Source organism: Cupressus sempervirens, chromosome 11 (genome assembly GCF_028749045.1).
Source record: "Cupressus sempervirens isolate cs-2001-9-10 chromosome 11, ASM2874904v1, whole genome shotgun sequence".
Lineage (NCBI taxonomy): Eukaryota > Viridiplantae > Streptophyta > Pinopsida > Cupressales > Cupressaceae > Cupressus > Cupressus sempervirens.
Window position 1 is genome coordinate 585,170,762 of NC_143128.1, and position 14,951 is coordinate 585,185,712.

Consider the following 14,951-nt stretch of genomic DNA (forward strand, 5'->3'; position numbering starts at 1 on the left):
AATGGAAACCCAGTTTCTTTCCATGAGGCCTTAATAGGAGCTAATGAAGTTCCTATATGTTTGACCTCCTTTACCAATAAAGTGGTACGAACCTTCTCATAACTAGGGCCTGTATACCCCCTTGGAGCTTCATTTATTTTTCTTACCATGTCTTGCCAATAGGGTGATCTAACAACATTGAAAGATAAACCATTTCCATAGAGGCACCTAGCAATTGCTTCATCCGCAATATCTCTAGCATCATTATTAAATGCCATCTCCAATGGTCCTCTTGCTCTCTTCGGATCTATACCCTCATTTTCATTTCTCCTCATAAATGGATGGCTTTCTACCACAATATCAAGAGCAGCACTAGGTGTATGATTGTGAGATGATGAAGCATGTGACTTCCGTGAGCCCCTTCCTTTAAGCAACGGATGTCCCAACCTACTTTAAACCCTTGCATCTGCTTCCTTTTGTTCCTTAATATATGCTGCTACTTTAGAAACTGGTATAGGCACATGATCTTTTCCTGGACAAGATTTGATTCCCATTCTAGGAATTGCATACAAATGCCCTTTCACTCGGCTGTAGGAACTTGTATACTGTACGTCACACCCGGGACATATCCAAATACATGTCCCTCCACTAGGAACATGCTCTAATATTTGCACATGCCTCCATAATGGTGAAGCTGGGTCAATAGTAAATGGAGGAGTCCTGCCTACCATGATGAATTGTTATAGCTGCTAACACTTGTAATTCATACAAATATAACTTTTAGTTTTGAAAATCAAAACAAATAAATTTTAATATCACTAGTAAAATAATAAATTGAAATAGAAAATAGCTAATAAATGTATTTAGTATTTCAAATTTACTAATAGTAATTATAATAGCTAAATAAATAAATTTTAAAGTTTAAACTTTACATTGAAAAATTTAAAACATAAATAAAATCTAAATAATTTAAATATATAATAATATAACAAATAAATATGAACATTCAAATGTAAGTTTACATAACTATATAATATTACTGAGACTATATTAATATTTTATAATATCAACTTAATATTACTAAGATTTTATTTTTGTAATACAACCTATTACCTTAATAAATAAAATCTATGTAAAATTAATAAATTTTAACTATAGTAATATTTTATTACAAATATTAATACCTTATTAATAAAATCTATATAAGTCTAGACTATAGTGTATAGGCTATAACTTGTTCAAAATAACCAAAATAATTTAAAAAACATTCACAAGAAATGAAAAATACCTAAAAACCTGCAACTTCCAAGTTGCCGCTAGCCGCAAACGCAGGTAGGAGGAGGTTCGAAGGTAGTTGCAAACGCAGGTAGGAGGTTTGAAGGTAGCTACAAACACAGGTAGAAGGAGGTTGAAAGAGGTCATCTGCAAACACAGGTAGTTGTAGATACAAACGCCATTGCAAACAAACACACACAACAAACAAAAAATCCCAAACGACACTCTATAATTCCAAACGTCGCTGCAAACTCACACTGAAATGCTGCTGCAAATGCACACACAAACAAAGATATGGTAAAGGAAAACCGGTGGCGGAATAAAATTGAGCAAAAAAATTAGGTTTACTTCGTTGTCAAAGTCAAATGGGTGACCGGAGTTGACTTGGAGTCAATGTGGAATCCCCATGTCATCAACAAAACGAAGGGAAACGAAACAACTATGAAAATAGTACCCTATGCATGCCCACAGTCAATTTGACCCAGTTTTGGATTTCAAATTGACTCGTACAACCAATTTTACTAGACTAATACTAGGCAGTGTATGTCCCATTTCCAATAATTCTTTGATGGTTTTTCAATTTCTTTCTTATATTTATAGGGGTTCCTATAATGTGTTGTAATTATAGGTTTTGTACATTCATGTTCAAACCTTTTCTGGGGGAAAAACTGGTTGAATATCTTCAAATACTTTTTTGTACTTCCTAAGGATTGGATAGAATCTACACGGAATGTTTGTTCATTAGTGGGGTTTTTATCAAAGACCATACACTGGGCTAACCATTCTCCTTGGTTATGTTTCAAGCCCCTCTCCATTTTGTTACATGATACTATTTTTGGAGTTCCATTAGCCATTCCTTTTAGTTTTACTTCTTTTCCCTCATGTCTAAAGCATATTTCAAGATTTGTGCCATCCGTGATAAAATGCCCAAGAGAATTTATCCATGTCATTCCTAGAATGATATCATTTTGTATGTTTTCTACATAAAAACTTCTTTTAATTATGTCCACTGCTGGTAATTTCTGCTTGTGTAACAATTTTTGTACAATGGTTTACGGATTTGTTGGCCAACTCTACTCCAAAGCCTTCAAAATCTTGGGTTTTTATCCTCCTCTTTGCTATCAAGTGCTTGCTAATGAAATCATGGGAAGCTCCTGTGTCCTCTTAAATGTTTCTTTTATTCAGAAGGGCCTATATTCATATTGAGAGATTATTGCTTGTCTCTTCAATTTTATTTACTTGTCCTCATTTACATTGATGACCACATTCCCAAGGTTCTTTACATTTGAAAGATAAATTCTTTTGGTTTAACTCTTCCCTTTGTTGACATGTATGTCTTGTACTTAATGTTTTTTAACACAAATAACATGGTTTATCTTGATTATACTTACTCCTTTACTTCGATAGAATGTTCTAGAAGTGGAAATTTTTGGCCTCTCGTTAGTATTATTAGATTCAACCTTCCTTGCTTTCTTGATGGCTTCTTCTAGGGTTTGTGGTTGAAAGGGTTTCACAACATTCTTTGTGGATGCTTGAGACCACCTATGAACATATGAGTATGTCTCTTTTGGCAAAGGTCTAGGATCATTACGGATATCCCTTGTCCCAATGAGAAAGAAATTCTTCATGTCTGATGTCTAGCGCTTATCCGTGAGGGTTTTATTGAATAAAAAATTGCATAGAATACAATCTAGGGGCTTCCAATGTGGCCCAACTGCTCCAATGAAGTTTATTTGCAACAAGAGTAAATTACCAAAACCGATTGAATTGAATCTGCTAAACATACACGTGGTCCGCTGATGAAACTATTGAATTTTACTAAAAAATTTACTGGTCTGGACCTCATTTGACAATTAAAACATGATGAAAAGCTTTATTTGCAATTAAAATTGCTGATGATGGATTTTCCACAATTTCCAAACCTTAATTATCGTTGATTGGTGAGTTTGGCATCATTTGTGCCTGCAAGGTTGTGCAATATACTATGGAGAGGTAGACTGCTATAAATAATGGTACAACTGCCCTCTAAAGTATCCAAACCCTCTCCAATCTCCATATGACTTTCTGAAACTACTGTAACATTTATGATTTGAAGCTATATTAGGAACTCTGAATGAATCCTTGTTTTTTGTGTATTGGGTATTGTCCAAATTCACCTACCTTCAAGGAATTTTCATTCCTCAAAGCTGCTATGCTGCTGAAATGAATTACAAAGCTCAATTCTCACAAAGATCATTGTAAAATGATCTTATGATGCCCAAATGGCCTTTGACATGTTGCTTTATTGGCCTCAAACCCTAATTTGTTTTTAGTGCTGTCTTGTATTTCTTAGTTAAAATCTTGTTTTACTCTTCTATCACTTGGGCATCATGGCACAAGGGGGGCCCAAACTAGTTACTTTATTATAATAATATAAAGTAACATTGTTTTTTTCTCACTTAGTAATAAATGTATATATTATTAATAAGAAAAGGAAATACATCAAGTTTTATATATTCTCCAACTCTCACCTAACTTCCATACTTCCTGGGACCCACCAAATCTATTTACGAATCCACATCACATGGCATTTACAACTTTCATAAGATTTAAGCTAACCAACAAAATGCCCATCATAGATAACCGTTCTAAGGCACAAATTTCAAACCAAAGCTCCATCATTACAATCAAATTGTGGAGACCACATATCACATTAAACTGTCTTTGCAGACAAGAAACATCTTCCATCCAAAATTGCAGGGACCAAAACATAGGACAACCATCCCCTCATTATCATAGCCACTTCAAATTGCAACAAAATCCTTCCAGAAAACTCCATTCACTTCCAAAAACCTACTGCAAATTGGCACATAGTCACTGAATCTCGATAGACTTGCTATGATGTGAGAAATGTAAAGTAACATTATTATTTGTTTGATATAAAGTAAATATAATACATTAATTCATTCAATTCCAGAACTAGAAAATGTTAAAATATTTTCAGAACAATTCATAATTTTCCATTTTGGACTCAAACTTCAATTTTGACTAAAGCGTTGTGATCACTGATGTTGCCCAAGTCTTGCAGGCCAATTGACAAGTCCTTCTAAAAAGTAGGGGCTTGCTCTAAAAATAGGAACCTCTCTCCAAACACCTATAACTGCTCACAAGGATCTTGCTGTATTATGTGGTGCCCCAAGTGGTCATCCAATCAACTTCCGGTTCTCCCTAAAAATAGAAGACGACTCTAAAATGTATGAACTACCATTTAAAGGTCCAAAACATCTCACAAAGTTGTTGCAAGGCTCCATGATCCTGAGAATGAGTCCCCTAGCCATATTGTTGACCTTCGAGAACTCAAGTGATACGTCAACCCTTTGCTTCAGCCCTTGTGGCCTAGAAAGGGGACATTGCAGTCCTCCTTCTCAGAGAGTGCTTGTCCTCAAGCAATCTTATCTGTATAGTGAGAACAAATTTCTTGATCCCAACTAGTCCGAGACATGTCCCTCCACCAATCTTCTTTACCACTCTAATATAAACAATGATACACACAATGTGAAGCAACTCACCATGGATCCTCTAGAGGAACATATACACACGTCAGTGCCAGGATTCCAAACCGATCTTAGAAAAAACCCACTATGCTGATACTATTCCTCTCTGAGTATAATTATAAACTCACACTGCTAGTGCATTTCAATGAGGTCCATAACAATAATCTTGACACTTGATAACTTCTGGGTAGTTGTAAGAATAACATGCTCAACCATAGCATATAAACCTTGGTATCTCTCCTCATGGTGACCCCAACGTAAAGAATGAGAAGTAGACTTATCGACAATAAAACGACGAGATTTTGAACTATGATCTAAACATTTGAGTTGAAATTATTATTGTAAAATCTTCTAGTTTGCTGCTATATTGTTGTATCAAAATTGCAAAACCTCAAGAACCAAAAAAAAGAAATCAATTCTTCAATATAGATTGTTTGAGACCAGTCGGGTTATTATAGTGGTATGAAATGCCAAACAATTGAATTATAAATGAATTTGGTGTTTGACAAAGTTATAACCGGTTGGGGTTATTACAACAGCTTGGTGTTGTAGATAGATTAACCATTAAGGGAGGGCATTACGATAATAGATAAGCTTCTATTATTAGTTAATGGTTATCTGTTTTTAATCTATTGTAAATATTAGAATGTTTCTAATATTTAGTTCACTGTAGATAACTGTTAGTTTTCTTTTAGCTAGAATAGAAAGTTTCTTTTCTTTACGATTATTTCCTAAGGAAGCATCATTCCATTCTTTTGTATCTGTTAATAATATGCAAGTATTTTACCAATTACTTCCATAACAGTATGCTCAGTTCCTTTATGCTGAGCTCTACACTTTCTTTTATTGATGTGCACCCTTCTCTTCACCTTTTTTTGGTGCTCCCTATCATGTACTATCTACAATAACAAATCTTTATATTCTCCTTGTGTCCTTTCATTCTTCAAATCCAAATTGACTTCTACTTGCTTGGTGTCTTTTTAGCTGCCATTGTTCATTTACATTTTTCTGTGATGCTTCTACATTGCTCTATAACTCTTTCTGTAAAAGAAATGAAATTTACCACTCAAGATTGGACCTAGATGGGAAAGGATTGTGCAATGAACTAAATTGGGCACAAATAAAAACATTGACATTTTTTTTATAGAAAATAATTTATTTCCTTGAAACATCCAAAGATAGGCAATGTGTAATATTCCCTGCTAGGAATTGCCTATTTAATAAATTTAACATGCATCATAATACCTTATTATTAAATTATTAAAGTAGAGATAATTAATTGTTCATAATACAATTCACAGTTATTGTTTTTGGATCTCATCCTTACTTCTTTCCTAACCTTAATGGAGGATGGGAATTTACTATCATAGGGCGCTTGAAACTACCTGCACAAGTCAGCCTGAGGGTTTTATGAACTCTTGTCAATACCACCACCCTTTGGGCCAAGTGTTTCATGAACGCTCGTCAATATCACCACTTAGGAATCACCTAATTTGGAATGAAGTTACTTTCCCTCTCTATAAACAAACTAGAAGGACTCCTTATCTCGGATAGAATTTTGATATAATATTCTATAAATACGTATTTAACTCATAGATATGCTACATCACAGTTTTTTTGTTACATGATGCTTGTCAATAATTTAAATGGTTCATTTCCTTTTACATCTTTTCCTTGTGAAGAATATCAAGTAGATTCGATATCCTTTGATTCTTTGATCGGGAATAAATAGTAATTTTCTGGTCTTTTTCCATCCTCCCAAAATCCATTTGATCAACAACCACTATATTTAGTTATATAATCTATATGATTCTCTCCCATCCCTAAATGTGGTTGACTCTTCCTAATTTATATCTTGTGAGTTGATGGGATATGTTCAAGAGACATGTCCAATGTCTCTTATTGACCATTTGTTATCTTGTGAGTGCAGAGTGGGACATGGCAGTGTCAAAGTCGGTGGAGATATGTGACATGGAGGCCAACTTGTGGGGTCCCTTAGAGGTGGTGGGGTCGTCGAAGTATAGTGGGGAGGCTGCATACGGTGAGCGGCAATGACGTCATGATTAGGGACGATGTGGTTTATGATTCGGCTTGGAGGGGATGGTCAAAGATGAGCTCCAAACTTCTTGGAGGGTGGGACGAGCTGTGCGTGGGAATGGATGGGTAGTTGTATTGTGTGAATGAATTGAGTGGTAAAGTAAAGGCGTATGTGGCAAAGGAGTTGTGGGTGACCGTTGTAGAGAGCTTTATGTTAAGCTTTCAAGTGCTGTTATTAAACACCAAACTCACTTTTTTAAGAGGATACCAATTAGTGTAATATCTATAGTTTGACATGTTTGTGATATTGCTTGATAATAATATCGTAAGTTACTAGATTTGTCCTTGCAACCTCAAATTCACAAGTCAGTTCGGTCCAAATTCAAATTTGGTTCAAATTTGCCTGCAGACTAGTAAATTGGCTCGTCATTTGCTGGGAAGGACTTTGGACAACTACGGGGTGATTTTGTAGTGAATGATGAAAAAACACATCGAGCCAATATGGAACTTGGAGCAAATGACCAAAAAATTTGGTTGTGATTGACTTTTCAAATGATTTTTGAAACATGTTTTAATTAAAACCCTGAAACGACATTGATTTTTCGATTGCTTTTGCGTTTTACAAAACATTTTACACATTCCGGTTTTGTATTGTGAGTCCAAGATTTATTTTGCTTTGATTTTTCTTGTGCGTCCAAAATGCAAAAACATTATAGGCTATAATTTGCATCTAGAAATATTATCACATGTCCAAAAGGTAGGGCAATAACACTATACTTTGCATCCAAGAACATTATCGTGCATCCAAAAGAGTCAGGTGACTTGAATGACATTTTTTTCTACCATTTTTTACTTTTTTCTTCTGAGCAGAGGTTACAGATTACAGGCTACAGTTTCTTTGTCATTTTTTTCTTGTAAATAGAGGTTACAATTGTTACTGTTATAGGTTGTAGAACAGAGTCAACAAACCATTCATGGTATAGGCACATTCACGAACATATAAATTTTTTTTTATTAAAAAAAAGCTTGTTCGTACAAACCCAAAATGAACCCGAACCCAGTCCAAACAAATTTTGCGCAAATTTCGAACCCGAATGTTGAATCCGCATATGAACTAGAATCTGAATTGGCAACTTAGATAATTCCTATTGCTTAATGTGTGATTGTTAGTATCAATAGTATATGACCAACCATAATATTAGTTAATGTTTTGGTTTTCCTATCATCAATGACTAATCACCAAATCAGTTTGTCTTCTTAATCAGTATTAGTGTTTCCTCTATCTTTGAACATCAATAGTCACAATTTATATGCTATTTAGTCATGATTCTCCATTCTCCAATCATAAGTCTTAGTGTTGCTAAGTTTGGTTGCTTCGACATCTCACTGCAGTCGATAGAGACATACACATCTCCAATGCCAATAGCTCCTAGTGGAACTATTGAACATTAATAATTTGATCGGGAGTACCACCCGTAGGTATTATATCTCTTTCACTATGGTGAACAACTTCCTACAAGATGATGGATATTGTGTTTGTGTTTCTTGATTGATTGACTAACACAAAGGAGTATTTTTAGTAAAGACGTGATAAACTCTTCAATGGTAGTCACCAATCATCATATTTACTATTTATATCTAAACCACAGTATATTATATTTATTCTTACTTATCACATGCTTTCCAACAGGGGACATGGCAGTCTTTCTCTCCCCAAAATTACATTCCCTCAAACAATGATTGAATGATCATAGAAACCTATTCATAATCCACCTTCTACTATGCTACTCTGATATTTTCATCTTCTCCCTTATCTTGAATGCAATTTTTGATTTGATAGTAGACACTTCACAAATCTCAAGGCAAGTTTTCTCTCATTTTCCAGTGAAAAAGGTTCTATGACAACTTATAATGGTGCCAATTGATTTTGCAAAAACGAATGTTCACATAGTAGTACACTTTAAACTGATTTGTTCTTAGTTATCGACCAAAAGTAGCACCATACATGGGGCATACACTTTAAAATACAAAATATGCACATGAATGCACGAAGACACAAAACATTGATGAAGTATACACATAATAGACACGTTGTTAGATTCCTTTGTATTGATTATAATGACTCCTTGTTTCATATATGTTCCGAACCAGGATTTTGCTTGACTTACCACAAAATTCCCAACCACAGCTTAGATTGCGTCTGAGCTAAATTGGACATAAATAAAAGCTCAATGACAGCAAAAATTTATTGAAAACTGAGTTTTCTTTTTCCTCTTAAAATTTGTGAAAATGAACAACATTTGGATAACATGCACACCACTAAAAATGAGATACAACAACTGTTGCATATCAGGTGACACATTCACATGGCTATCAAGACATGGCACATGCTTGAGAAGGTATGGGCTTCCACTTGAATCCAATCCAAGAGTAGTATGAGTACTATGCTAGGCCACAAACATTCTTTCAGGCAGTTGTAATCCGTTTCTAAATTTTCAATTTTTTTGAAACACAATAGATCCTATCTCACAATAATAGTAACACAATTAGTTATAGGGAAGTTAGGTTTAATGTTTAGAATGTATATCAGAAAATATAGAATTGTCCTCTTATCTTGCTTATAAAGCTTGCTCCATTTGCAGAGATCTTTATTTATGTAAATGCCTTTGAAATATGACAACTGTAAGGCATCAGCTGATGCATTCCAATGGCAATCAAATAAAACTTGTTTGGGAAGGTATGGATTTCTCATATTTAATGCAACAGCAGTATGAGCGCTACACTGGGCCACATGTATTCCTTCAGGCTGCACACAAATTTCCATGTGAAAGAAGTATTGTTTAAAGAATTCTAAATTATTTTTACAACAATTTCAAGCCCATTATTCTCAATTTTCTTGACTTGAATTTGTTATAGAAATTCACTAATTTACCCGTTCTAATTCATGACATGTTTCTTGGTATAAGAATCTGAAGTGGAACTCAGTTAGTGCAGTTGAGTTAATTAGTGCTGGGATATATTATTCTATCATGCTTTGATAGACATCTCAAATTTCAATAGTTTTTTTTAATCTTAGACAATAAAATCAGCTTACTCATGTCCGTATTTTGAGACTCTCATAGAAAATTAGTATTTTCAATGCAGAGTTATTTTTGGAACACGATTTCAGCGGAACTTCTTGCAACTTTTACGGAATGCCGAGTTTCAAGAATTATCTACCCAAGATTTACAATTGACCTCTGCCTTGAACACTGATTACTTGTTAACTCTACCTGTTGATGTTGATTGGAAGCGCACATCTTCATCAAGTCCAATAATTTTTAAGTAAGATTTGGGAATATTAGTCTAATTTGTTTTACCCATTTTCCTATTGTATGTATTAACTTTTTTAATTAAGATGTTTTTTGTAGTAACAAAATTTTTTTATTATTTCATGATATGGAAAAGCATTTGATTAATCATGATTGGAAATTTGATATAAGTATGAGTTCAAGCATCAAATGATCTTGAATTTGGAAATGTTGAAGTCCCGATGATTCAGCTTTCTTCTGCCCACTATTTGTTTGTTAATGACACAAGATGCATTTCTAATGCATTGAAAAACATAGATGTTTCTAATAGCTTCCATTCTTAATATACCAGTCAGAGGCAAAAGCTAACTGCAACAGATTATTTTAGTGAATAACATTATAGATGGGAGATGAGGCCAGGTTAATTCTAAATGAATACCTTAGCATTCTTGTTGTTGCAATTAAAAAAGGACTGCCAAAACTCAAAAAACAACTTTCCTCATGGACTTGGGGATGGATGTTGTAAGACTTTTTGTGGCCATAAAGTACAACAGTCTTATTTTTGCAATTAAAAAAAAACTGCCAAAACTCAAAAAGGCAACTTTCCTCATGGACTTGGGGATGGATGTTGTAAGACTTTTTGTGGCCATAAAGTACAACATTCTTATTGTTGCAATTAAAAAAAAACTGCCAAAACTCAAAAGGCAACTTTCCTCATGGACTTGGGGATATTTTAAGACCTTTTGTGGCAATAAAGTACAGGGAAGAAAGAAAGAAAAGATATTGACAAATTACTAAAATATGGTAAATGAAGGTTCAAATTTAGTGATATTCTATATAATTTTGGAGGCAATTGTGTTATTTCCACTTTGTTTGGTGTTTAGGAGATAACTGCTATATCCTTTTCAAGTGATTTGGATAAACTGATTTTAACCCTAACAAAGGGTATAGAAGGAAAACTTGGAATGTTGGAATCTTAAAACTTTAATGTTACATAATTTTTTCATTTTGTAGAACTTTTTCAAAAAAATGCAATAAATGTTTAATATTTACTGGCCTTCTGGGTCAAGTTTCTTAATCCAAAACACAGTCGATAGATTCTCCTTGACTATTGGTCAGTCAACATCCATCTATCTTAGGATTGTTGTACGGTGTATCCCTTCCCTTCAAAACTTTTCATTCTAATTGTTGGCTAAAGTTTTTGTAACTCACTGAAACCATAACTTATGAGACTGTGACTTTAGGCAATGTGTCATGAGATTTCTCTCTCTACAATAGGGGAGGCTCCCTTATTATCATAGGTGGCTTCAATGGAGACCTAATTGAACTTAACAAAAGGGTGGTTCTTAATCACTTCCTCTTTTTTCAAGAACAATTCATACACAACTACAACTTTCAACTTTACAAAAGGTATCTATTGCTACGATAATACTAGTGGCTCTAGAGTTGACGTAAGTACAACACCAAAGACAACATTTTACTTATATATTTTGTGAAACAAATATAAGAACCCAAAGTCTCTTGTGCTTGTCTCAAGTGAGGATTTAAGCGAAATAACTAGTAAGGCACAAAGTCTCTCTTATTGAATACTCTCAAATTGAATAAAATCACTTACAAATAAAAAGCCCAAAGTTTTCATTTCTAAGTAATTGCAGCCACCATCAACTATAACAATTTTCCCTCTTGCAACACAGTCTTAAAAACCTCAAATTGGCCACCATCATATATTGCACACTGCAGCACAATATTTAAGCAGGCCTTCCTTGTGAGCGGTTGTAGTAAAATTAGGCTCCAAAAAACACCTAGTCCTTGGGTAACCCGATCCCCATTAACCACTTCCTTTCCATGATGATAGGATGTATTTGGATTATAGAGGCCTTCTAGTAACGTCAAAGCCGATTTAGGAAGAAAAGGTGCTTCACCCAACAATTTGCTCAATGATTTGTCGGAAGGTGGCAGAGAATCCTGTAGAGCTTGAGCCGCAACAAGAAGAAAGCTTCATAAACTTTTGAAGCAACTTCAGATGAAAGGAGATCCTTTGGTTGGAAACAATCTGTTTGTAAAGATGATAGAGAACATGCAATGTGAGATCATGCCCCCTGTACTTCTATTATTCCAAAAATCTCTTCATCTGCTAAGAGAAAAGACTGAGGAAAAATCCTAATAGAACCCTTTTAACCCTCTGCTTATACCCGACAGGATGGCAAGTTCGAGGCTCTGATACCACTGTAATATCCCCAACCGGATATTTACTAACTTTCTCCTTCAACAATATGGTCAGAACTAAAATATTGTAGATGTATTTCAGAAACAAGGGAATCTAGCAGAAACCCCAATAGAAATTTGACAAACTTCTTCTTGGTTATAACATTCAACTTAGATTTAGGCCAAAGGAATACAATGTTATAATAAAACTAGAAAGCTCTCCGCAAGTATATAACCCGTTATTTCACAATAACATTCAAAATGTCAAACATACAACCATGGATTACAAACCGTTAAGATAAAATCAGCAAACTCATATAATTCCTTAAACAACGTTATTGACTTATACAACAACAATATAACAACCAGCAACTTCCAGATGATTTCTAAAACGTTATTGTATTATACAACAACCTACTAACCACAATTCAATCTTATACACAGATTTTACAGTTAGATTGGAAAACAAGAGAAGAACTTGTAAGCACAAACAAGACACCTGAAATGATATCTCCACGGACAATGGGTTTGCATCCACTGCTTGCTTGTACGAGGGTCCACATCCTCACACTGGTTGAAAGTTGAAGCTTTCTGAATGACTCTTGCAAGAGAGAACTGAAAATCAGAATAGTAAATCAAGCATGCCAAAAGGAAGGGATCTCATCTCCTTTATTCTTGCAACGGTGACCCTTCAACTTCCTTTCTGGGTATTTCGTCTTATCTCTCCTCATCCTCTTGTGACCACTTGGAATATTAATTTGACCTTTAATAATAAATTTCCAGCTCACATAGTCAAACTTAGTATTGTAAATACGTCCCTTCTTAAAATTTCTAATGTCCCCAAAAAGAAGGGACATTACACTATAACTTGTGGATATAAGACCATCACCAATTGCTCCTATAGGAAATTGAATTGTATCTGAAACTAGTGAATATTGTTAATCTCAACTCCATGGATGACTCCTCAATCCGTGATTGAGATTCATGAAGGGCCAAATGTGCTCTCTCCAATGAATCCATAGTCACTCCCAGCTCAAGGCTGAGCTCATCTACCTCCTCCTCCTTTCTCCTCATCACATCATAGCAAGTGCAACCCCACTTGACAAAATAGTCTCTGTCAACTAATAACTGTAAATCATTTTGTTTCATTATTCAGGTGGCTTCTCGAAGTGTATAAACTCCGTGAGGGAAAAACTACCATCATAGTGCTCATCTATCACAAGAGTGCTCCAACCATAGGTGGCTAACATTTGGCAAGCCATGTCATAGTGCTCAATGGTTGTGGCAATTTGACTTCATTCACCTTTAATTGCTGAACCAACTAATGTCTCTGGAATTCATGGCACTCATGCAAGCTCTCAAAATCAAAATCTGCACTATGAAAAGATGATGTATCCGCAATGCTCACCTGGTGATCAGCATCATGTGTGCTATCATTAGCACACACATCATTAACCAAGGTACTATTGCTAAGCACCACAACAAGTGACTCATCTAATAAAGTGGAAGTTGTTGTTTTGATACTCTTTGCGCTCTTCCACTTCCTATGTAATTGTAAGTCCTTGCAAGTCATGATCCCGAGACTTATTGCCAATAGATGAATTTTCTAAATCATTTTCCCAAGTCTGATTTATAAAGTCAGATATGTTGTGATCTACATCTGCATCAAATATCTGAGTTCTAACACCCAAAACTTGAGTGTCCTCATGGGGCAACAAAGTAAAAGCAGGTTCTTTAAGTGAAACAACTGCTACCTCATGATAATGCAAAGAGTTCAAACTGTTGTTGCAAAAACCTGGATTATTGTTGTTATCCTCAAACCTCTCTGCATATTCTAAGAACTCCTAGATTTCACTTCTAAGCTGTTTGTTTATGTTATGCCAAATTGATTCAATTGGTTTCCATGAAGCAGTGTCAAATAAATCTTGCTCTATCTTTTCTCCATACTTCCCTCAAATATATTGCACTATATCAGACTCTTCTTAATTGAAGCCAAGCAAGTAATCCAAGGAACCGTCAAAACCATCTAATTTTTTAAGCATATCTGATATGATCTGGTATTATTTAAAAATTATATCAACTTTTGATTGAATTTCTTCTCTAGTTTTTCCCATGACTGAAACAAGTAAGAGTGTTGGTCACTTAAATAGCAACAGCAGGGCCAAAATAATGATAATAAAATCTCCAACACCCAACAGGATGCTAGGGAACTGCTCTGATACCACTGTAACAAACCCTAACCGGTTCTAACTTGAATTCCAGTGCTTTGACATAATTTCAAACACTTATCATGCAAGCGATGATACCATTGTAAGAACCTTTGCTAGTTCTAACTCTAACAAACAACAAATTGCTTTACTTTTTAGATGTTTGACATTCTATCAAACACTTTGCGTGAAACCTTTATCTTGCTGCCATCTATGTTCAGATTCCTTTTGCTTTCTTGAAATATTTTCTAATGTAGTTTAGTTGCTTGCAAATGGTTCTAGATATCTAGGCAAATAACTGAAATACAAATGTAATTTTTTTTAAACCATTAAAATGCATACATATGATTTCTATATGTAAAATATGCATCTACAACCAATACACATTATCACAAACATTTACCATGCAAGCTAGTTTCAATCCT

At 34.7% G+C, this 14,951-nt stretch overlaps 1 protein-coding gene across 3 annotated transcripts in view; it reads left to right on the forward strand.

The window, feature by feature from the left end:
- LOC149531008 (DUF3754 family protein, putative (DUF3754)) overlaps positions 1-14,951 on the forward strand; it is a 272,285-nt gene that overhangs the window by 21,496 nt on the left and 235,838 nt on the right. For 2 of the 3 annotated variants that reach the window (XM_089809608.1, XM_089809609.1), the window contains exon 3: positions 9,969-10,148. The exons of the other annotated variant lie outside the window; for it this stretch is intronic. In XM_089809608.1, coding sequence (XP_089665734.1) covers positions 9,969-10,148 — 180 coding nt within the window. The remainder of the gene's footprint in view (positions 1-9,968; positions 10,149-14,951) is intronic. 3 annotated transcript variants of the gene reach the window in all.